Below are 25,697 nucleotides of genomic sequence, written 5' to 3' on the forward strand. Positions count from 1 at the left end.
AATTAATTGTTATCTCTAGTACACTAAGGTTAATTTTTCTCTGGACAGTTATCGCAAATATTTGACCAAATACGCCAAGTGAATGCTGCATTGTGTGGGTAGTCAGGTGCATAGTAATGTATTCACTTCGGGCAGACGTTGAATCTTATTTCAAGTGTATACGGTTTAAAATTGAATAGAAATATGTAGTTGCTTGTGCATCTGACTACATACTATACGAACGATTATTTTCGTAGAAAATGAAAGGAAATATTTCTTGTCACAAAGTTTTATATTGATGATTTATTATTTCTGCCAAAATTGTGAATGACGTACATTGTTTAACATAAATCATGGTATTAAATACCATAAGTATATAATTGTAATCCCAAGCATCTGATATACAACGGGCGAGACGCAATTTGACAGTCAAACTTGAGCGTTAAATGACAGCTGTCAAAATAGCTTGTACATTACACACCGCTTATAAGCCTGTAGTTTGCCAGATGCTTTGGAGTTTGACAAACTTAAGCATGACTATATTTTTAACAGTGTAAATCTTTAAAAATGTTTTGTCATCCCTGACATTTAAGTCGTGGATAATTTTGGCAACCCTACAATGAAAGTTGGACGTACAACGTCAAGTTAACTGCGCACCTCGCTGAATGCGTCGATGTGACGTCACGGCCGCCAGGTGTGCAGTTAACTTGACGGTTGTAAGAACTCGCGAGAGACCTCGCCATTGAGCCCGATTGTATTTAGTAATCACTATAAGCGCCACTAAGCATAGTATCTTGTATCACTATATATAATAGAATGATTTTGTCTGTATGTCGTCTGTGCAGAGGTTGTAACGACGTATCTGATAAGTAAAATGTATATTATAGCTGAGCTTGCAGTTTCATTACTTACATAATATCCTTTGGTGTAGTGTGCCACAGTTCCAACTACCTATTTCCGTTTTTTCTCTCGCTCTCATCAAATTATTCATCTAACATGAAAAGTGAATTTAATGATTGATAACGACAGTTGATTAAACCTTATAACACTGTCACTGTATTAACAGGAGTTATACTAATTTCTCTGAATACACTTCATTAAATTTTATAATGTTGAGAAATACATAAATTATAATAATTTTATAATAATTTTGGCAGCTTGCAGTAGTTAAATATTTTTTTTTTTTTTTTTTTTTTTTTTTTTTTTTTTTTTTTTTTTTTTTTTTTTTTTTTTNATTATTAGTAATTTGTTATTACACAAATTACTAATACTCCCGTTAGCCCCTCGTACTAAGCTAAATATGCTTGTGTCACGAGTGAGCTCACCACAATAGTCGAGCGGCGGCGGGGACCGAACCCGCGTTCCCCGGATCACGAGTCGGCCAGTCCGACCCCTTCACCATTCGGCTATCGTGGCTTCTTTAAAATGAGTAAATGAAATTCAGTATTCATTTCAAATTAGTTTATTCTTAAAAGTTATATGTCAAATGTCGCGACGCTGTTACGTCACGATACAATATAGCAAGTCTCAGTTATGCGCTAAGCTATTCTCCGCTAGTGTCGCTTGTTCGGCGCGTGCGGCGAATGTTCGCGGCGGCGCTTGCGGCGCGCGAGCGGCGCGGCGCTCAGGCCCGCGTGTGCCTGCGCCGCCAACAACATGCCCAGCTGGCCTGCAGCCTGCAATGGAAATACACCTTTATGTCTGTACTCGATGAGAGATGGCGGAAGATCGTGCGGAGAGTTATATCCGCCTCTACAACCGATGTGAACAACGCCTCAACGTGACCACGACCGCTCTGCCAAGAGCGTAATGAAGAAGAAGTCTGTACTCGGAAGGTTGTCTATTGCTAGCTGTAGGGCTAGGGTGTAAAATCTTTTCGACGATTTCAGAAAAGACGAATGTTTACAACAAGCCTATCGTTGTAAAATCGATAAAAGTTTATAGTGACGCGAGTCCGCGATACTATCATCATGTTCTGTAGAACATGCCACACTGACTAAAAGCCATTTTGGTTCAATAAATTCTGACAAATTATTCGTGTTAAACTGTTTTAACCCAATTTTTTCTTCTTCTTTCATCCTAGTCTAAGGATAAACTTGGCCTTCACTGGTTGGGTTTTTTTTGGCGGTCAGCTGTAGATTCTGGCTAGTAGCTACACTAAGAGTTGCAGCGATGGGAACGAGAGGGAGGAATAGTCATCTGAACTGTCAAATTCAAAAAACGGTTCTATTTGATGTGACGGCGGCATCTCGCATATCTTTTTATCACACAGTGTTGCTGCTCGTGACATTTCGCTCGCTCAATTCTTTATTGCTCTATTCCGCTAGGGATATTATCTTTATGCCCTAAAGTCCAGTCGCCGAGCACATGGAATTTTGTCCAATGACCCCAAGCTACTCATCCTTATCGCTCGCGCGTATTTATAATTATTGCTGTCGCGCTCGCACACTCACTGCGGGCGCCCGTCGCACAGTCGCGACAGCAATATAATTACGCGCGAGCGATAAGGATGGGTAGCTTGGGGTCATCGAACGAAATTCTATGTGCTCGACGATCGGACTTTAGATACGCCAATGGTGGACTGACCTCTTCATGCATCTCCTTGGCCATGCAATACACGCTGTGCTCGCTGCTGTTGTACATGAGCGCGTTGGACAGCATCAGAAGCACGTCGCGTTGGAACTCCGCCGTCGTTCTGCAGAACAAACGATACACTCGATTTAGAATGAAAATATACAGGATGTAAAAACTAAATAATGAAATTAGCAGCAGTAATTTGTATATTTAGAACCACCGCACACAATACACATGTTACGTTTAGCGCAAACGCGACAGCGACAGCTCGGCCACTCGACGCTAATTCTTATCAATTTATACTATTTTATCGAATCAAATGTGCGACGCTTTGAACAAAATATATGTAATTGTCGGCCGCAGCCTGACGTCGCGTCTAAGTTGTCGTCCAGTGTGCGCCTACAGTTAGCATCGGCGATTTACCAGCTTTTAGAAGCTGAATGCAGCGACAGCAGTCGCTAAAATGCGCGATTCCGATACAGTCGCAAAATCGCCGATCACCGTTTGTAATCTCTTAAATGTAAAGTTAAATTAGCAATAAAACAATCATTTAAATATACGCAATATAAAATTATCTATGTTACATAATATAAAACGACAAAGTCAGTTGAGGGATGTTTCCTGGATAAAAAAGAGTGTGTTTGAATTAGTCAGTCAGTTAACTTTTAAATAAATACTCGACTTTTTAAAACTAATGAAAATGTTAAGAGATTAAGCACGCCAAAGCTCAAAGAAGAGGCCCGAGACGTCAATTCGTGCTTAAATGTTTAGCACTTTGTGACGTCACGCGGAACATCAACGCACCATAACATCGCAATTACTTGTTTGTTTGTTTGACATACAAAAAATATGTATCCAATATTGAAGAAAACTTGACTGAATATATTTGAAACTAGCTTACTGATGGAGTACTCTACTAACACCACAGTTAAAGAAGAAAGCATACCTGATGACGCCATTCTCGATGTTTCTTCGAATAGCTGTAAGGTCCATGGGCCTCTTGACGACGGTACTATAACCGGGCGCCTCCTCATCGCTGATGGGTCGCAGAAACAGCGACGCATACTTGTGGGCACATAGTCTGTGGATAATTAAAACGATTAAAGTCTGATGAAGTATAGTTAGCGTATCGGAAAACGCACCGTAAGACATCCACCCACAAGGTGGACCGACGACATCATAAAGGTAAAGCCTGGTCCGTGAGCACGTAGAATTTTGTCCAATGACCCCAAGCGACCCATCCTTATCGCTCGCGCGTAATTATGTTGCTGTCGCGCTCGCACACTCACTGCGGGCGCCCGTCGCACAGTCGCGACAGCAATATAATTACGCGCGAGCGATAAGGATGGGTAGCTTGGGGTCATTGGACAAAATTCTACGTGCTCACGGACCAGGTTTTAGCAGGAAGGCGCTGGACGCAGGCCGCTACCAACCGGCCAACATGGAAAGCATTGGAGGAGGCCTATGTTCAGCAGTGGACGTCCTGTGGCTGAGATGATGAAGTTTAGTTGTTGCAATTCACGAAGGCGAGTGAGCTTTACATGTGTGGTGGCTTGCTACTGTTAGTTTGTCAAAAGTTTTGATAGACATATTATTACACTACCGTTATGTGCATGTACTATCGGCAACAGTGTTAACAGCCTATTGCCAGTCATGTCATCTCGTTCTATCACAAAGAATCACTATTTGATAAGAGCGAGAGCAAAAACGGAAATGGATAGTTAACAGTGTGGCCGTGTGTACACGTACAGTTGCTTATGGTCTCAACAAATCCTAACATTAAAAAACCATAGCAATAGTAACAGGACTCAATTAGGCTGTCACAGGTAAGACACACAATTTGGAAACCGGTCTTTTTATTGTAAAATCCTTGCATCGTAAGGTAACAAGCTAACGAGACGGGGAAGATCATTCTCTTTTACTATACATTACCTATTTTGGGTTCAGGTATCTTATGAAGACCTACTAAATATTCTTGAGACCAACTACGACAGACATTTCACCACAAATACACCCTAAATATTTATCTTAGGGTACAATTGCACACAAAATATTTATCTTAGGGTACAATTGCACACCAAATATTTATCTTCGGGTACAATTGCAACCCACATATTTATCTTCGGGTACAATTGCACTCCAGTACTAAACCGACCTGCTATAGACCAGCATGACAGACTTCTTCCACAGCCTATGCTGCCGCTCGGCATCGCTTGCGGACGGCGAATCCGGTGCGCTCGCTTCTGCCGCGCTCTCCGACCCGGAACATGCTAGAAGGAAAAAAATGAATTGTATACATATATTTTATCTATAGGTAGACTGAAATACGGACAGTTAAGTTACACCGAGTTAATAAGATCCGAACGTGTGGGCTAAGGTGAAGTTTCATAACGAGTATATTGAAACCAAAGGAAACTAAACTATAAAGCATTTATTATACAAGTACTTTTAGGCTTTCAAAAAGCGCTTTTACACGTCCCAGTATTCCTTTAACTTTAATTGTAAATGGACCAGTGCTGAGAAAACACAGCACAAGAAATTCAGTCACAACCTTGGTGAACTTTGTTTTTGTTAATTTCGTGCACAGTCTGTTTGTACTATAGACAGTAATACTCAGTATACAGGGTGTTAGGTAAATGGGTATATGAGCCGACACTTACCCATGTTAATGTTCATACAAATCAGATTTTATAAAATTTATATTGTATGAAAATTTAAAAAATTAAAATGATGTTATCAAATTTCTGACTTCACCATACCATTTATATGACCATGTTAACATGGGCTAGTGTTGGCTCATATAACCATTTACCTAACACCCTGTAAAGTCGACCTGTCGCATTAATCTACCCCAAAATTACAAATTTACATACAATAGAAATTAAAATTTATAATTTATTATTAAAATAAACTGTTATTTAAAACATTAAACAACTTACTTCTCGAATCGGACTTCTTCTTCCGCGAATAATCTCTCTTCTTCTTCCCATCTTTTTCTTCTTCTCGACTCAGCTGTAAATAAATTGTATTTAGGCTTAAATTATTATTTAAGTTTTTACTGTTAAACTAGTGACCCGCCCCGGCTTCGCACGGGTGTTAAGTAAGTAGGTATACATTATAAATATACCTCTTAAATCACTCTTCTATTTAAAAAAAAAACCGCAACAAAATACATTTGGTTTTAAAGATTTAAGCATACATAGGGACAGAGCGGAAAGCGACCTTGTTTTATACTATGTAGTAAAAACAATATGGAATAATGGATGAGGGCAGCGAAGGACCGGTCATTGTGGATATCCTTGAGGGAGGCCTTTGTCCAACAGTGGGCGTTCTGTGGCTGAAATGATGATGATTCTTTGCTACAATAATGCTCCTGCAATGGAGACTGTACATGTGCCGGAATACGCAGCGTTGACCAACCACAAGGTGGACCGACGACCTCGTAAAGGTAGCAGGAAGGCGCTGGATGCAGGCCGCTACCAACCGGGCGATGTAGAAATCATTGGGGGAGGCCACAGATCACAGAAACTGAAGGGAGATGTGACAAGGGGGCGGGGCCGTTGTCGCAGCAATATGCCCAAAAACACACATTGCTCGCGACAGCAATGATGACAGCAGCGACGTCATAATGTAAACAGTTTACATTGCTTGCATAGTACTAAAGATTATTCGAACGTTGAGTATTGATACCGCAGTGGATAATGAGGACATATTTTGATTACTTTGGGTGTGTGAATTTCTAATGCGACACTGGGTTTCAAACCCAGCGCATTAGTTAACATCTCTCTATATCTATGTGGGAGGCCTACGTTCAGCAGTGGACGTCCTGTGGCTGAAATGTTGATGCATGGCGACTAAGGCCCAGAACAGACGGTGAAACGCAACTGCAACGAAACTGCAACTGCTAGTTACTTTTGAGTTGCATCTAAGTTTCTGCCATAGCGTCCGTTGAGAGACCACACATGACGCGACCAGTTTGAAACTTTTAGTTTCAGTTTCATTTATCAGAATCATTAGAAAGTTGCAGTTTCGTTGCAGTAGCGTTTCACCGTCTGTTCTGGGCCTAAATGACCTGTTGATGATATCACTGACCTCCATCGGTGTATCGTCATCAGTTTCCGTGTGCGTATCTTCGGTCTCTGCCCTCTCTGTTTTTGTCTCTGCGTCTCTCTCTCTCTCTTGCGCGACAGAGGCGGCCTCTTCGCGCATCATCTCTTTCAATGGTATTGAATCCTGAAACAACATACAAGTGTGACTTTGTGACGTCACGCGGAACTTCATCGCATCATAACTTCGTAATTACTTGTTTGATTGACAAATACAAATATTCGTGTTCCAATATTTTTTGTTAATGCAATTGACGGACAAAAAGTTTTTCTTTAAGAAACTAGTTTTTTGGATTGTATATTTGTAAGGATCGAACCCGGGACCTCTCATTGTAATTCGATCTAAATCTGTTTTTTGCTTAGTATTCTAATATCTTATTATGGCTTCAGGCTTTTAACTTTTTTCATATATCGTACTGTTTATACTGCATGCTAAATAATTTTTTTTGGATTGTACATATTTTGACATGCTATTTGTGAAAACTGTGTAAGACTTTTTGATCTTAAGTATACCCATTTGTAGATCAAATTATCGTAAAAATAGTTTCATCATTAGAGCCACTAACAAATATAATACAGCATTTTGTCATTTAGACATCTTTCATGGACGCATTGTGAAGTTTCGCCGTCTCCTTCAATCTACTTGATCTTTAGCGTATCCATGTTATTGTGTTTAACCTTTTTTTTTTTGTTAATTTTTTATAATGTTTTAATGTTTATATTTTCTTTTGCATGCATAAATTTATGCTTCACATCTGTCTCCTTTCCAACTTTGACTGTACAACCTAGCTTTAGAAACTTTAAAGGCCAATGTATAACCCACTTAATTTTAAGCTGCATGTGTCAAACAAGGCTGTATGTTTCTTTAATAAAGATAAATAAAATAAAAATAAAATTAACCGCTTTATCTATATGCTGTTTGTTTTCCATAAAATAAATAAATAAATACCTCAGCATCTTCGTCTTTCTTGTCATCTTCTTGGGTACTCTCTTCTGTGCTTTGCTCCTGCTTGATTTCTTCTAAAATGGGTTCTTCTACGTTGCTTGAGACTTCTATTTCTTCTTCTATGATTTGTTCGGCCTCTGGCTCCGGCGGCGGCGGCGGTTCTGTGGGATATTGAATTTTAAATATATAGGACAGTAGGTTTATTCTTCTGTGATTGTTTATGGCTACCACTTTCTTAGATTAGAACCTGTATGGATTTCAATATCCAAAATTATATTTCTGTAATAAATTTTAACTTATAACGGCATACAGTTCAACCAATTGGCTTCTTAAAGTCTCATAATAACTATTTATTTATTTACTATTAGTACTAGCACAGAATAATAATAAGTACTACGTACAGAAGTTTTACTTCGCGAAGGTATTTAAAAAAATGTATGCTCAATGTCATTGACAATATGGTGTAATTTAGCCTGTTTCAAGAGTTAAGCACCATTTTGTTGACAAACGTCAGTGATCGGCACTGCGCCGAAGCTATAGGGCTGACTTCGGTAAAATGATGTGACGTGAGGTGCCAAACTGCGGAAAATGGCGGAGGAAATACATGATTTAGCATGAATTATCATGAATAATATTAACTACTTATTTACCTCTCAGTGTCTTGAGGCAACTTAAAAAAGTACATTCTGTGTTTTTATTATTATTTAGGCAGTTAAATACTACACAGTATTTAGTACACCATTTAATTTTTCTTTATTTTCTTCCATCATACACAAGAATACGCGTGCGTGAGTCAATGTTCGCTCGTATGTGAGGCCTTGTCGAATAGTATCCTGTAGGTGGGCCATCGTGCGTGTTTTGTTTTCGATGTAAACTCGCGGAGATGAACAGGCCTGGTACTAGTAACTACCAACCTGAATGAATTTTAATTTGAACTTTATAATAAAGGCCCAATGTTCAAAATCTATTATCTCACTAAATACTTTAAATATACTGTTAATTGTGAAAAAATCTAAACGTTCAAATAACGGCATCGTTATAGCCAATGTCATGGTGACATTGACGTAGTAATGTCAATGTCACACTAGAAACGTCAGAATAAAGGGACGCGCGTGGACGACTCCGCGCGTTTTCGTGCAAAGTGATGAATTGTATTTTAAAAATGAGGCAATATAATGTGAAAGTTAAGTATCCAGTATTTTAATGAGAATGATGCCTGTTTTCACCATCAATCCCTAATTTTTAAGTGACCCCTATGGTAACACATAACAGGAATTTTGTTTTCAAAGGGGTCACTTAAAAATTAGGGATTTCCCAGCCTCTAATAAAATACCAACCTGCGACCGTTTCTTCCTCCTTGCTTTCCTCCGGCTCTTCAACCGGCGTTTCTGTGGGCAGCGGAATGGTTTCAGCGGGGGGCGGGGCCTCGGTAACAGTGGGCGGGGTTTCAGTCTCTTCTGGGGGCGGGGCTATCTCTTCGGCCGGTTCCACACTGGTGGAAAAGAGATAGGTATAACTTACCAAGGTAAACAGGGTTTAAGTACGACGCAAATTATAGAAAGAAAGAAATATTTATTACGATAACATCACTTAGAGAAAAAAGAAAGTATACGGAAAAAAAAACAGAAATCTATACTAATATTATAAATGCGAAAGTAACTCTGTCTGTCTGTCTCGCTTTCACGCCTAAACCACTGAACCGATTTTGACGAAATTTGGCATAGAGATAGTTTGAGTCCCGTCTTGTCCTTAACATAGGATAGTTTTTATCCCGGTTTTTGAAACAGGGACACGATAAAGTTTTTCTGTGACAGACAAAATTACACGCGGGCGAAGCCACGGGCGGAAAGCTAAAGCCCGGTCCGTGAGCACGTAGAATTTTGTCCAATGACCCCTAGCTACCCATCCTTATCGCTCGCGCATAATTATATTACTGTCGCGACTGTGCGACTGGCACCCGCAGTGAGTGTGCGAGCGCGACAGCAACATAATTACGCGCGAGCAATAAGGATGGGTAGCTTGGGGTCATTGGACAAAATTCTACGTGCTCACGGTCCAGACTATAGTAGCACATAATTAAGTATTACAAGGAAATAAAAAGTGAACTGAGCAGTGCCACCCTGTCGCACAGCGATGCCCATCGCAATGGGACCCCACTCAGCATATGCCAAGACCCACGGTGAGGAAGGCCACGACGCTGGTTTTCAGTGTGCCCCATGCCGAATGGAAGTCACAATATAGAGGGTGGTTTGTTGTTTGTTACTCTTTCACGCAAAAATTACTGAATTAATTTTAATGAACCTTTACACTATTATTTTGATTCGTCATAATAATATTACTGGCTATGATTCATAACGATGTAATTTAATTTATCATGCTGTGTATACTAATTATGGCTTACGGTCCAGTTTGTAATTTATTACCACTTTCTTTACGATCAAGCCTAGACTGTAAACTTTATACACCTATTACAAATTACAAATCCCAACTAAATGCGAAAATTATAAATGCGAAAGTAACTCACTCTGTCTGTCTGTCTGTCTGTCTGTCTGTCTGTCTGTCTGTCTGTCTGTTACGCTTTCCCGCTTAAACCTCGCAACCGATTTTGATGAAATTTGGCATAGAGATAGTTTGAGTCCCGGGAAAGAACATAGGATAGTTTTTATTCCGGTTTTTGAAACAGGGACGCGCGCGATAAAGTTTTTCTGTGACAGACAAAATTCCACGCGGGCGAAGCCGCGGGCGGAAAGCTAGTACATACATAAATGTGACAAATCAAAATTTCGGCGAAGTTGCGGGCACAAGCTAGTGTTTGATTTATGAGTCTCGTTTTGACAGTTTTAAAAAGTACGTCAATTGATTGGTGGTGTCAATTTTTTTATGCATAACAAGGCAGTTATTTGACCACAATCGCACCTGGTGTTAAGTGGGATGCAGTCTGGGATGGTACATATTTGCCCTGTAAGTGCCTATTCACTCTCGCCTTGAAAAGGTAAATAGTCTATTTTGGGACGCCCTGTATTACCTTTCGACGTCGACGGGCTGCGATTCCTCTTCTACGTCTTCATTGTTTGCTGCCTCCTCGGGCTCCGGCGGTGGTGGTTCTATTTCTTTCACTTCTTCTTTTACCTGTTTGAAATAAATATCCTACTACAATATTATAAATGCGAAAGTTTGGATGTCTGGATGGATGTTTGTTACTCTTTCACGCGAAAACTATTGAACGGATTTTGATGAAACTTTACAGTATTATTCTTTATAACCCAGAATAACATATAGGCCATGACGTTCTGTAACAAACTAAATTTCACGCGGGTGAAGCCGCGGGTAAAAGCTAGTTTGTAATATTGTAACGGGTTGTAAAAGTACTGTTTTTGCGACAAACGGCATAAACGCTCTTAACAGTGTAACCTTGTTGGTGATTTAAATAAATTAAATAACAATTTACTGACCTTTTGCTCGTCCTGTATGACCTTGATCTCAGGCGTGGGGAATTTGACCTCGGGGAAGGCAATCTTGACCTCGGGCTCTTCGGGCGGCGACGGCTCCTCTATCGGGACCTCATGGGACACCTGGGTGTTTATTTAGAACTTTATTTGTATGTACAGTCACGGAATGAAAAGGTTCGTCAGTTTTCAAATTGATTCCTTCAACGAATCACGAGCACATATTATTATTACCTTTTGAAACTATGTTACAGAATAATTTCGAGTTAGAGAAAATAATCTTTAATCTAAAATTATTCAGATCAAAGTTGTTTGACGATTTAACTTGTCAAGAAGATTATTATGATTGATAAACGAAAACCTTTTTGTTGGTTCAACCTGCCATTATCTATTAAATAAAAAAAACTACATTTTGTAACATTGCACTGATGGGATAGGAAAATAAACAAGCAAAACCTTATTCGTTAGCAAACGTCATATTTATTTAAATGTTAGCAGCACTGTTTCTTGCACGGTTATGTTGGCAGGTTTGACTCTTACAGTACCTAAAGCCTAGTCCGTGAGCACGTAGAATCCCGTCCAATGACCCCAAGCTACCCATCTTTATCGCTCGCACGTAATTATATTGCTGTCGCGACTGTGCGACGGGCGGCCGCAGTGAGTGTGCGAGCGCGACAGCAACATAATTACGCGTATGTATGTCATCAGTAACAGCCAATTAGTATGGAATCCTTTCCTATCCTTTATGTTTCATACCCCACGAATGGATCACCTGAATAACCCTAATACCGATTTAGCATTGTTATTAAAAACTATAGTATGGTCTGCGAGCACGTAGAATTTTGTCCATTGACCCCAAGCTACCCATCCTTATCGCTCGCTCGTAATTATGTTGCTGTCGCGCTCGCACACTCACTGCGGGCGCCCGTCGCACAGTCGCGACAGCAATATAATTACGTGCGAGCGATAAAGATGGGTAGCTTGGGGTCATTGGACGGGATTCTACGTGCTCACGGACCAGGCTTTAGTGCAAGCGAAAACCGACACTAAGGTCACGAACCTTTTCATTCCGCGACTGTACAATAAGCCACAAAACTATCTATAGGTGTAGCGTTTGACTGAGTCAGTACCTGAGGTATGGGAACGGCGCGGGAGGGTGTTTTTGATGTCAAACGTCAGGGAGACTTGATTTTATGGTCTGTCACGTCTATGTCAATGGACAAGTTTCCAACTTTTTCTTTTGATAAAACTTGAAAATATAAGTAAAACCAATAATAATTGTGAAAGAATCATGAAAATATCACAAAAGCTACAGGGCCCTAAAGTTGCGCATAACAAAATTCGCGCCATTTTGATCGGTGTAGACACGACAGTCATTCGGAGTACAAACAGTATATCACCCCTGGTCCAGTGCTGTTGACAGATCCATTTTTTTTACTACTACTAATTTTGTAACTACTAGATTTAGTAGTTTTAAATTTTTCAGCCAGGGTCACTCAATATTCTTTATTAGTGTAAAATTGTGTAACCTTTTTTGACATATCCAAGACCTGACTATATTTAAAAAGAAAAAGAAGACTTTGACATTATAGTGTCATTTTCGACAATGCGTTAGGGGTGGTATAGTTCCAAAATACTGAACTGTCCTATCGATGACATTGACAGCGGGGCGCCACCGTCAATACCGAATCGCTGGTTCCGATTTTTGCCATGTTGGAAACCATATAGTTGAACGATGGTAGCGCCCCCCTGTCATTGAGTTTGGTGGGACAGTTCAGCGTGGGTCATCTATAAGCATTGTGATTGAAACTTGAACAGGTGGCCTGACATCACGGCACCGCCTATGTTTAAGTTCCACGCGAAAATATGGAGGTAATTTAAATAATTAATTTCTCAGCCATTTCTTGATGGATTTCAAAAATAACTTCACCGGCTTTTTAGTTTTGGTCTATATTTTAATCCCATTCAGTGAAATCTGAAGTTCTCAACATCACGAAACTTGTCCATTTCACACGTACATGTCAATGTCACCCGTCCCGTGCCGCTTCCATACCTCAGGCGCTGATTGAGTTAAGCGCTAGATCTATAGCAAACTGGATGAGAATGCCTTATGGCATTAAGTTCGCCTAACATATCTATATATATATAAAAGAAAGTCGTGTTAGTTACTCCACTTATAACTCAAGAACGGCTGAACCGATTTAGCTGAAAATTGTCAGGGAGGTAGTTTAGAACCAGGAGAAGGACATAGGATACTTTTTATCCCGTTCGAAATAAAAAAAAAGTCTGCTTATTTATTGCCATTAAGGCGGAACAAAGTTCGCCGGGTCAGCTAGTTTTTAAATAAATAAATAAAGTCCTTTATTGCTTCTACAACTTACTTAGCTAGTTACAATAATGTTGTTGATTGATTGACATAGTATAAGAGTAGGCGCACACCGTTGATTTTTAGTTGGCCGATAGTTGTGCCCGATTTTAATTTGTATGAAGAATCGGCCAAATCGAATCGGCGTAGTGTGCGCCCTCCCATACATGCCCATACTGATCAACTGCCCGACTAAACTATCGGCCGACGAAAAATCAACGGTGTGCGCCTACTCTAAGGAAGCAATTTTAGCATTAAAGTATAAATAAATAAAATAAACAATAAATAACTTACCGGTTCCACCGAGTTCAGTATCACGGTTTCTGGCATGGCCTCTACTGACATCGGCTCTTCCTGCAGAGATATACAGGGTGAGTTCGAAATAGTAAACTGGGCATCAAGCGAATGTGAACCGTATGGAGTGGGAATAAGGTACAAATTGCATCGACATAAAGTATCATATTATTTGACGCGATTCAATGAACAATGCACCTTATGCCAAGGACAGTGTGAGTTTGATTCAAATCAAATCAAAAATGTTTTATTCAATTTAGACCACTAGTGGCACTTATGAACGTCAAAATACAGTAAAAAATAGGAAGCCCGTAAGGGGCACTTTACATGTCTGCTTATCTTTTGGGCCCTACCAGCGCTTCGAGACAAACATGATGGCAAATGATGAGAAGAAATGCCGGAACAAACTCTATCGAACAAAAATCGATCACAATGTAGTTATTTATTTATTTATGTTATTTATTTATTTTAAATTAGGAAGACCAGGGTTTATTTACTGTAAGCTAATATAGACTATATGTTGTGGGAATAAGGTTAAAATTTGATTGACCCATGCTCGATGCGTTTTAATACATTCGCTTGACGTTATTTGTATAAATATACGAGCTCTCTAAGACATTTTTGTAAAGTGTACACGGCTTTTTTTACCTTAATGACATCTTCTATGTTGACGTCCGCATCCTCTATAGGTGGCGCCACTATTTCCGCTTCATCCTTCTTGAATGTAGGTTTTTCTATGATCCTATAATAATAATATTTATTTATTTGTGCCCGCCACTTCGTACGCGTCAAAATAGTTTGAATATTTCCAGTTTTCGTGACATTTTTCTTCACTGCTCCGCCCCTATTGGCTGTAGGGTGATGTTAGATAGCCTAAAGCCTTCCTCGGTAAATGGGCTATCTAACACAAAAATATACTGATCATCACAAAAATCGGCCCACCTACGTTTTACAGGAAAACTCGTTTCTACTGACACAACCATGGTGCCCCAACAATATTGGTGTTATTTGAAAGCCCAATAAATATCATGAAATAAAAACACATTTAATATCTTAATAAACGATTGATTTCACTTTGGGCTCACCTCTGGGATCAATTAGACCAATTTTTATGGTTATAAAACCAAATAATGATCTCATGTGTCCTCTTTAACAGATGGATAGCGATTAATCTCAACTTATATACAGGGTGGAAACGATAAGTGATCTCACTCGATTATTTCTAAACCATACAAGATATCGAAAAACTGGTTCCTGATCCTGAAAGTGCTTTACGAGTTCTTTCAAACGGCACCAATAACAGGTTACAGAATAAACTGGATCTATCCGAAAATTCAATGTTTCCGGCTTCCATACATTTGGTACAGCCTCATAATATTAAAAACTACAGAAGGTATCGTAAAACTGGTTACTGATCCTAAAAGTGCTTCACGAGCTCTATCCAAAGGTATCAATATTAAGTTACAGAATAAACTGGATCTATCCAAAAATCCAATGTTTCCATCCCCCATACATTTAGTACTACCACAGTCATGGCACTCATCTCTTGATACTTGATACAACACTTTATAGCAAGTAAAGCCTAAAACTAATTTTTTCCTTGAATAATTTTAAATAAAAATGCAATTTACGAGTTTTTATTAGGTTCATTATTTAATTTTAAAAAATTACACTTAATATTGTGTGGTTGGCATACATTTAGTATGGAAGCTGGAAACATTGAATTTTCAGATACTTCCAGTTTATTCTGTAACCTGTTATTGGTACCGTTTGAAAGAGTTCGTAAAGCACTTTCAGGGCCAGTAACCAGTTTTTCGATATCTTGTATGGTTTAGAAATTATCGAGTGAGATCACTTATCGTTTCCACCCTGTATATATGTTATAGCCATAAAAGTTGGCTCAAGCGTAAATACGTATTTTTTGAAGAAGTGACTCTGGATTCTTCTACAGACACATTTTTGGGGTAAAAACCTTTCCTTTAATGAAATGAAGTTTAGAACTAGGCTTTTAAATGGTGCGAATATTGGTGGGAGGGAAGTGGGGATGCATACGTTTGAAAGTGCTTGTCGCGGGAGGGTCGATTTTTGTGATGACCAGTGTAGTTTTTTCAAATCGGACCAGTAGTTCTTGACATTAGCGCGTTCAGGGCCATCTTCAACCTACTAGGGGCCCTGGGCTCTTAAGGATCAAGGGGGGCCTTATCATTTGGAGAAAAGGGGGTAAGGTTGCGACATATTTGGCCTTTTAAGGACGTGTCCGGGCTAATATTCTCTCGTCCGGCCTGTCCGGCTTTTCTTAGGCTTTAGGTGGCTGCAGGGCCTTATGTGGTAACGTGTTGGGGGAGTCGGGGACACCAAAAAAAGCACAAAACATTTGCTAGCACATAAAACTTTTTTGCCGTGTTTTCACGCTTTTGTTACGAATGATAGATGTCATTATTATAGATCGTTTCATCCACGTGTATTCTGGGACGCGCCCCATGTTTGGTCTCGGTCGCGCGGGGTGCGGGGAGGTCCGAGCAATCCGTAAGGCATTACTGTAGTGTGCGTGTGCACTCATGGAGCATTAGCGTGTACCGATAACACTCAAACATTAGCGGAAGAATGGTGGGGCGCGTCCGAGTGGATGAAACGATCTAAAGTCCGGTCTGTGAGCACGTAGAATTTTGTCCAATGACCCCAAGCTACCCATCCTTATCGCTCGCGCGTAATTATGTTGCTGTCACGCTCGCACACTCACTGCGGGCGCCCGTCGCACAGTCGCGACAGCAATATAATTACGCGCGAGCGATAAGGATGGGTAGCTTGGGGTCATTGGACAAAATTCTACGTGCTCGCAGACCAGACTATAGTATATTACTATTACTTACCGTGCGTTAGCCTTATGCATGTGTGCGACGGGCGGTATGTGTATGTCAACATCCCGGAAGGCGTACACGTCCTCCGCCTTAATCTCTATGTCGTCGATGTCGACCGCGGGTGCAAGCGGGACGGGAGACGCGCTGCTTGACGCTAGAAAGAGACGGGTATATTTAAATAAATAAATAAATCTTTAGATAATTTCACACAGCGCCAGCTAGCCCCAAAGTAAGCAACTTAATGCTTGTGTTATGGGTGCTAGCTTAACGGATATACTACTTATATACTTTTTTTTTAAATACATAAATATTATACATAGTCACACCCAGACCCGTCACAGAAATTAAAATTCATCATTTCAATTTCTGCCCGGCCGGGAATCGAACCCGGGACCTCTCGGCATAGTAGTCCGTTCTGAACCACTACACCAAACGGCCGACAGAAAGAAATTTGTGAGCACGTAATACAAACTTAGGCCGTATACAGAAAGAAAGCTGGAAACTTATAAGCGCTTACCGGCGCTTGACAGCGTTGGTAACCCGCACAGGAAAATATATGAACGCGCGCCGATAAGATTCAACACGCGCTGGTCAGCACTGGACGCTGCCATATAAAATGCCATTCAACTTGCTTCCTTTGTGAACGAACGGACCAGCGCTGACAAGTTCCAGCTTTCTTACTGTATACAGCCTTATGTTTCAAAATCAAACTATGTATGGATGAAATTAGAAAAACCTTTAAAAATATTGGACACGTATTTTTTTATTTGTCAATCAAACAATTACGAAGTTATGATGCTTCAAAGCTTTAAAGTCCAGTTAATAAGGGGGTTAGTGTCAAAGTTGCACAGCATGCTATGCTCGGTCACTCTGTGTTTCTTTACGAGATCGAATCAGAAATAAGGAGATCCGTAAACGAACTAGTCGCTGACATAGCCCGACGGATTAGCAAGCTGAAGTGGCAATGGGCAGGGCACATAGTACGCAGAATTGACGGCCGATGGGGCAGCAAGGTTCTGGAGTGGAGGCGCAGCGTAAGGTGGACCGACGACATAAAGATAGCAGGAAGGCGCTGGATGCAGGCCGCTACCAATTGCTTAACATGGAAGTCATTGGGGGAGGCCTATGTTCAGCAGTGGACGTCTTATGGCTGAAATGATGATGATGAAGCCCATATTTCCAATACTTACCACTCAACTGCTGTTCTATTTGCTGTAGTTGACTCTTAATATGCTCTATAGCTGCGTGTTTGCTGTCCTGAGCAGCGTGTTTATTGTCTTCCGTGTGCTTCGGTTGCTGTTCCACTGGTGGCACGGAGTTTTCTAGAAGCATCGATAGCGTCGGCGCGGTGGCTGACGGTGATACAGTATCTGAAAAGATGTGACACAACCATGAAGTCTTTTAGTGGTTTCAAATGGGGTGCTGCTGCGCCAAAGGTGGCACATATTTTTCTAACAGCATTGATAGGGGCGGTGGCTGACGGTGATACGGTATATGAAAATATCGACAAAACCATGCAGTCTTTTAGTGATGTCAAATGGGATATCCCTGTGCCACTAGTGGCACAGAGTTTTCTAGAAGCATCGATAAGGGTGGTGGCTAACTGTGATACGGTATCTGAAAAGATGTGACACAAAACCATGAAGTCTAGTGGTGTCAAATGGGGTGCTGCTGTGCCAAAGATGGCAAAAAGTTTTCTACGAGCATAGGATAATGTCGGGGCGGTGGCTGACGGTGATTCGGTATCAGAAAATATCGACAATATCATGAAGTCTTTTAGTGGTGTCAAATGGGATATCCCTGTGCCACTAGTGGCACAGTTTTCTAACAGCATCGATAAGGACGGAGGCTGACGGTGATACGGGTATCTGAAAAGATGTGACAAAACCATGCAGTCTTTTAGTGGTGTCAAATGGGATATCCCTGTGCCACTAGTGGCACAGAGTTTTCTAACAGCATTGATAAGGGCGGTGGCTGACAGTGATACAGTATCTGAAAATATGAACAAAACCATGAAGTCTTTTAGTGGTGTCAAATGGGGTGCAGCTGTGACAAAAGTGGCACATAGTTTTCTAACAGCATTGATAAGAGCGGTGGCTAACGGTGATACGGTATCTGAAAAGATTGACAAAACCATGAAGTCGTTTAGTGGTGTCAAATGGGGTGCTGCTGTGCCAAAGGTGGCACAGAGTTTTCTAAAAGCATTGATAACGTCGGCGCAGTGGCTGACGGTGATGTGGTGACCCTGTGCGTCCACGCGCACTGTGAGACCTCATAGTAATGTTTGTGAATACGGGTGTTAGTGACTTAGTTAAGGTATTGCAAAGGTTTGTTTACGGAAGGCATACATGTTCATATTGTTCATACTGACCAACAGCCCGACCCAACTATTGGCCGACAAAAAGTGTGTAAAGTCTGGTCTGTGAGTACGTAGAATTTTGTCCAATGACCCCAAGCTACCCATCCTTATCGCTCAAACGCATCAAAATTGTGGGTATTTAACTTTTTTTTTTTTTTTCTTTTTTTTTTATCCACAACGAGGAAGCTCTTGACCTGTATCTCACCTGATGGTAAGTGACGATCAGGCCGAAGGTGGAAGCGAGCTTCACCCGGAATCCTCAACCACGGAGGAACTGGCTATCTTACCTCTAACTGTCGGAACACAATAATGCTGTTAACATTGTTGTTATGGCGACAGACTTAGGTAAGATGGTGGTAGCTAGCCAACCAAACCGAACAGAAAAATCTGCCCCCACTGGGAATCGAACCCGGGACCTCTGCGTCTGAAGCAGGTGGTCTAACCACTAGACCACAGAGGCGGTTAACCTAAAACCGAATTAAATTTGACAGTTGAAATCCGGATTTGGACAAGGATTGAATATGGAAAAAGGGCGCGAATGATGATGATGATGATGAACTCACCAATGACTTTATTGGGATGCGATATGTGTTGGGGCGTGGTCACCACCGGCGATGACTTCAGCAATGACGTCAGCAAAGGTGACGACGCCGGTGCTGGAGTGGCTAGAACAAAACATAGTAAATAAAAATCTACAGGGTGGAAACTATAAGTGATCTCACTCAATTATTTCTAAACTATATAATTAACTTTTTTTTTTAAATATAACCGACTTCAAATGCGTGAACACAAAAAAAAAAACTAAAAATTAAAAAAATTTGATAATACCTATTCAACAAAAAAATAATCGTTCAAATTGGTTCATAATCGGCGGAGATATTGCGCATAAAAAAGTTCATCCCCAATTTTCCACCCTTGGGGGTGAAATATTTTCTTCAAATTCGCACGAAACCACCCTTTTGATAATACCTATTCAACAAAAAAATTATCGTTCAAATTGGTTTATAATCGGCGGAGATATTGCGTATAAAAAAGTTCATCCCCAATTTTCCACCCTTGGGGGTTGTTTTTTTTAATATTAAATTTAAATGGGACCACCCTTGAGGTTACCTATACGCCGAAAAAAGATTTGTTCAAATCGGTTCATAATTGACGGAGTTATCGCGTAACAAACATAGAAAAAAAAAAAAACATACGGGTCGAATTGAGAACCTCCTCCTTTTTTTGAAGTCGGTTGACAAGAGGGCCTAGTGTGAGTTTCCATTAGTGAGCGCGTAAAAAAATGACATTAAATGTATGACGAATTGAACAGCGCCCCTAGCGGAAACGTTCAAGAACTAAAATTTTCATTTTTTAACGCAGTCACGTGCTAATGAGGACTCACACTCAGCCAAAAGATATAAAAAACTGGTCCTGGATTCAATGTTTCCAGCTTCCAAACATTTGGTATGCCACATAATATTAAAAACTAGCCGTGGCTTCATCCGCGTGAAATTTAGTCTGTCACAGATCGTCATAAATTATAGCATATATGTACCTACTAGCTTTCCGCCCGCGGCTTCGCCCGCGTGGAATTTTGTCTGTCACAGAAAAACTTTATCGCGCGCGTCCCTGTTTCAAAAACCGGGATAAAAACTATCCTATGTTCTTTCCCGGGACTCAAACTATCTCTATGCCAAATTTCATCAAAATCGGTTGCGAGGTTTAAGCGGGAAAGCGTAACAGACAGACAGACAAACAGACAGACAGACAGACAGACAGACAGACAGACAGACAGACAGAGTTACTTTCGCATTTATAATATTAGTTGGGATGTTATTCTGGGTTATAAAAAATAATATTGTAAAGTTTTATCAAAATCCGTTCAGTAGTTTTTGCGTGAAAGAGTAACAAACATCCAGTCAACCAGAAATCCACACATCAAAACTTTCGAATTTATAATATTAGTAAGACTATACAAGATACAGCCTGGTCCGTGAGCACGTAGAATTTTGTCCAATGACCCCAAGCTGCCCATCCTTATCGCTCGCGCGTAATTATGTTGCTGTTGCGCTCGCACACTCACTGCGGGCGCCCGTCGCACAGTCGCGACAGCAATATAACTACGCGCGAGCGATAAGGATGGGTAGCTTGGGGTCATTGGACAAAATTCTACGTGCTGACGGACCAGGCTTTATAAGGGTTCCGTTTTTCTTTTCAGGTAAGGAACCCTAAAATACCTGGTGACGTAGGAGTGGTGGGCTGAGCCGGCCGCCACGTCCTGTCAGCCCTGGCGCGCCGCTCTTCCCTCTCTTTCAGCCACGCGGCGCGGCGCGCGTTTTCCCTCTCCCTCGCACGTTTGGCCGCCTCGATGTTGGCCCAGAGTTCGCGGAGTCTTTCTTCTGAGGTGGCAGGGTTGCGTGCTTCGTTCATTTCGTTCTGGAAATAGAAATGTTAATTGGCATAAAGTACTTCAAATCTGTATCTAAAGCTTTTTAGAACGTAGGTGCTCACTAAGACAGGATTTTACTAAAAATCCTTCAAAAACCCCTAAGGATCTACGCGTACGAAGTCGCGGGCGGCCAATCTAAATAATATAACTCAAATGTGACTGACTGACTGACATAGTGATCTATCATCGCACAGCCCAAACCACTGGACGGATCGGGCTGAAATTTGGCATGCAGGTAGATGTTATGATGTGTAGGATTTTACGAAACTCCACCCCTAACGGGATCCAGGCGTACGAAGTCGCGGGCGGCCGCTAGTTTACCAATAAATTCAATGAACTACTTGAGAGAGAAGAAGAAAACTAAAGAAATTATCGCAAAACATAATAAAAAAAATCTGATTTTATTTCTTAAAATAAAAAAAAACATGTTTTTTTAGCTTTAAGTCGAAAGCTTACAAAAAACAAAAAGTCAAAAGGTCAGTCTGTTACCATAATCTGTTCGTGCTGTTGGTTCATCTCGGCGACCGTCTTCTGTATCTCCACCATTCGCTCCTGCGTGAGGCGCCGCAGTATGCTCTCTTGCGGCGTGTCCACTCCGCCTTCGGAGTTACGTTTCTTTCGCTTCGGAGTCTCCACGTGTTCCAGCATCGCTCCATACTGGGCTGCACAGCTGCAAGTTTTGTATGGCCTTATGTTAGACAGCATCGCTTCATCTAAATATATAAAAGGAGAAACTGACTGACAGACTGACATATCAACGCACAGCCTAAACAGCCGTTTAGCCAAACGTAGGCACTTGAAATTTGGAAGGGACGTAGCTTAGGTACCGTAGAGGTGCACTAAGAAAGGAATTCCCGAAATTCCCACGGGTACGGGAATTAAGGGGAAAATCCTTTTGTATGAAAAATCTAAACCGCTTAAGTTAGATGCTTGAAATTTGGCATGCAGGTACCTTAGTAAACTAAAAGCTTAGTTACAACAGGATATTGCAAAATTCCCACGGGAACGGGAGTTAGCGGGAAAAATCATTTGTATGAAAAAATCTAAACCGCATAAGATAGATGAAGGGGGTAAAATGGGATCCAGGCATACGAAGTCGCGGGCGGCCGCTAGTAGTGTATAAAATACTAATGTAAAAGACCACCCTGGCCTCACATAGCTATAGGTGCTAAGTATGAATAAAAAACCGCATCAAAATCCCTCGCATAGTTTCAAAGTTCTAAGCATACATATAGGGGCAGACAGACGGGAAAGCAACTTTGTTCTATAATAGTAGTGATGTAATTGGTCAAAACTGATTTTTGCAGTCAAAACTGGTTTTGACCGATTATGAGTTTTAAGTGTAACAAATACAGAGTGTCCAGGGATGTAGTGATCAAACTTTAAAATACTACTTTTATGATCTGCCTGTCTGTGCAAAATTTGGTCATGGGGTCTATGAAAACAAAGGGGTCCATTTGTTCAGCAATAGTCAGTCCCATCAGTGTTAAAACTGTAATTCTAAAGGAATGTATGTGGAAAGGTTCTCTACTGTGCCTACAGTTTCAACTTTCCCTCTGGACAAACTTGACCTTCACTGGTTGGGTCAAGCTGTAGATCCTGGTTACACAGGAGTTGCACGGGTGGGAACGAAAGGTGGGAATAGTCCCGTTATTGTGCCTTGGCTCATGAATTGATGTGTTATGAAATGAAAATGGCAGTGGTATTTTGTTACACCATGAAGCAATTTTGAGGTATGAGCTATCATGCATGGGTGTATCTACCCTCCCTGCACATCTTCCCCCTGGAAATCCCCCGCTTTGAAGGAGCTAATTCAAACGATCTGATCTAAAAATCTGACTTTTTTTTATGCTAGACAAGGCAGGCATTTAACCGCAATCGCACCTGGCGTTAAGTGAGATGCAGTCTAGGATGTTACATATCTGCCCTGTAAGTGCCTATTCACTCTCGCCTTGAAAACGCCCGGATTATAGTGTTCAGGAAATACAGCAGCAGGCAGCGAATTCCAGTCCCTAGCTGTTCGCATTATAAACGAGTCGTCGTAACTTACCCCCCCACTAGGGCAGAAGCGGAGTACACCCATGGCCAGAAGAGATAGCTACTAACTTGAAAGTATGACCTACACATATCCAAGAGCGTATAAACAACTTTTACATGTACCTTTTCTGCGAGTACCAGTCAGGCGGTCTATTCGGTTCGCCGACGGTTTTCAGGGCGCGGGAAACCGACATCCAGTTCTGATCGCCGCTTCTTAACACCGCAGACGCAAGGCATAGCTGTTCCCTAATGTTCCAAGTGTCTAAAGGCACCCTTTTCAGCTGCAACCTTTCTTGTATAGAACTCATTTTATAGGTTAGATTACAAAAACGCCAGTCTCAAGCTGAATTCGTATACCTTCTGCTTATAACACTTATCTTAAAAGTGAAATTCAATTATTTAACCATTTCTAATCGTTGCAGTTAATTTATTTCGTAAATGGAAAAAATAAAAGCACCACAACGCACAACAAACAAAATTTTGTTTGACAACATTGACAAATTATTGTGCCATGACAGTGACAGCTTCATGAATGCATGGCATGCATGCATGAAGCAAGATAAAAATGGAGGGCAGAGTTGAAACAAAAACTTGAGTCAAATACCTATCTTAGAAATAACACCCGCTACGTCAGCGTGACGTCATATCGTTCGATCCTGTTGTCTCTGTCTTAGAGAGGGAAGGCACGAGAAACCGGCCGCCCCGCGCGCCGCCACACTTTGCTCGAGTGCTTGGCTGTGACGGACGTTCTCTCGGTTCAGGGACTGTGATATTTGTGACCTAGATCATTATTTCTGGCATAGGCATATTTCTTTGTTACATTAATTTGATTTGTGGAATTATTGGTTTCGGTTATGTAATAAATCGATATCTGCTGGTGCCGTACATTACTTTTAAAAAGCACTCTCACCTCTGATCCTTAAGATCAGAAGTGGGATTGACCACGCGTTCTAACCGTTTTTGCCATCTATTTTTGCCTTAGTTTGTGATTATCAGTGCAGTGTTAAAAGTGAAGAAGACCAGGCGTTCGTCTAGATTAAAAAAAGAACGTGATTATTCTCATAAACAGTGTCGTGATAAAAGTTAGTTAAACGTCGGGTTTGTTCGAATATCGAATGCCGCCGTTAAATGAACGTGTGCATCGATTGAGTATTGAGTATCGAGGTAGGTCACCTAGGCGATGTGTACGCACTCCGCGTCGTAGTCCTATTGGGAATCGTGAATATTCACGTAGCCCTCATAGTGATTTTTGTAGGCGCTGTGACAGTTCGTACGGCCGCCGCCATAGCTCGCGCGACGATGTGTTTTGGAAAATTTCGTCGCGAATTGACTCGTTTGAGGGTGGATTGCAATTGTAAGTGACACCGTCCCATATTATTTTTCTGGAGCTTGTTTGTGATGGAATTGTTAAGTGTCATTTGCGGCAGGATGGGCCATAAAAAGGGTGGCGCTGCCCAAAGGAAACTAAATACGGAGAGTGCGGTCCTACAGCGCGACGCGACTGCAAAACCGTCACCGTCGACACCGGATGATGGGAGGAGTAATAAATAGGCTTGTGTAGTACATGTACTATGTACTAATGGGAAGCAATTCCTTTAGTTCACTTTAGTACAGCTGATCACGAATAAATAGGTGTGAACGAGACGTTAAATTGGTGACAAGCGCGCGCGTGCGAGATGGATTCGGCTCTGTGAGTGTGTTGCGAGTATTTTGCGACATTGTACTTAAAAGTGATAGTAATAAAGACGTTTTTCTTCCGATCTGATTAAAAAAAGTCGGTTTACTAAAATGAACTAACTACATTTGACTGATTGTACTAGTTCGGAGCGATCCGTTCAGTGTCCGAGTAAGAACAAGCCTAGTAATAAATATTGCACGTTTTGTATTGCTCATATTGTCGATTCTTGCTTTCAAAAGCAGCGTTGGGGGATTCGAGTGGGAGGCGGTCTTCAAGTGTGGATTTTTGCTTAGAGTCGAATCCCAGCTCAATAACAATTACTCACATTAGTGCAAAATGTACCCCATGATATTTCTATAGACAGCGGGTCGGACATTTCGTTAATTTCAGAATCAGTTTTGAAGCGTTTTAATTTTATTAGAATAGAATCCCGGCTTATCGTTTGATGCGAGGAATCGGAAGTCGGATCAACTTCGTACTTGACGACTTTTCAAAATCTTGTAAGCAACGCGATGGTTTTTGTGGTTTTCGTGATGGATCACAAGACCATGTCTTGGTGAAAATTTTGTTTTGACCAAACAAAATAATTATGTAGTGGGTAACCTTCCCACGTCTTCGTCAGTA

General features: G+C 41.1%; 1 protein-coding gene across 2 annotated transcripts; it reads right to left on the minus strand.

Annotated features, from left to right (window-relative positions):
* Positions 1–1,485: 1,485 nt before the first annotated feature.
* On the minus strand, positions 1,486–23,898 carry LOC114351452 (Bromodomain containing 8). Of its 2 annotated transcripts, XM_028302674.1 has the most exons (18): positions 23,519–23,897; positions 21,848–22,028; positions 21,147–21,345; positions 19,491–19,592; positions 17,759–17,938; positions 16,581–16,722; positions 14,359–14,452; positions 13,711–13,770; positions 11,058–11,177; positions 10,631–10,734; positions 8,943–9,097; positions 7,609–7,766; positions 6,646–6,786; positions 5,493–5,565; positions 4,709–4,823; positions 3,500–3,634; positions 2,566–2,674; positions 1,486–1,655 (listed from the first exon to the last, which is right to left on the minus strand). In XM_028302674.1, exons 1-18 carry the CDS (start codon positions 23,701–23,703, stop codon positions 1,533–1,535), a joined length of 2,376 nt encoding a protein of 791 aa, XP_028158475.1. In that variant the 5' UTR covers positions 23,704–23,897; the 3' UTR covers positions 1,486–1,532. The 2 variants fall into 2 exon arrangements, with proteins under 2 accessions (XP_028158475.1, XP_028158476.1); XM_028302675.1 differs by lacking the exon at positions 13,711–13,770 and having other exon boundaries at positions 23,519–23,898.
* Positions 23,899–25,697: the final 1,799 nt, after the last annotated feature.

Source organism: Ostrinia furnacalis, unplaced genomic scaffold, assembly GCF_004193835.3.
Source record: "Ostrinia furnacalis isolate ACB-3 unplaced genomic scaffold, ASM419383v2 OfSCF1144, whole genome shotgun sequence".
NCBI classification, from domain to species: Eukaryota; Metazoa; Arthropoda; class Insecta; order Lepidoptera; family Crambidae; genus Ostrinia; species Ostrinia furnacalis.

Bases quoted from the DNA above. Each gene is read 5' to 3' on its own strand.
- LOC114351452 (XM_028302674.1), bottom strand. From the start codon at position 23,703: ATGAGTTCTATACAAGAAAGGTTGCAGCTGAAAAGGGTGCCTTTAGAC. The intron at 22,029-23,518 runs GTACATGTAAAA...CAAAACTTGCAG, and splicing joins GACTGGTACTCGCAGAAAAG to CTGTGCAGCCCAGTATGGAG. The intron at 5,566-6,645 runs GTCAGTGATATC...ATTTATTTACAG, and splicing joins ATGACGATACACCGATGGAG to CTGAGTCGAGAAGAAGAAAA.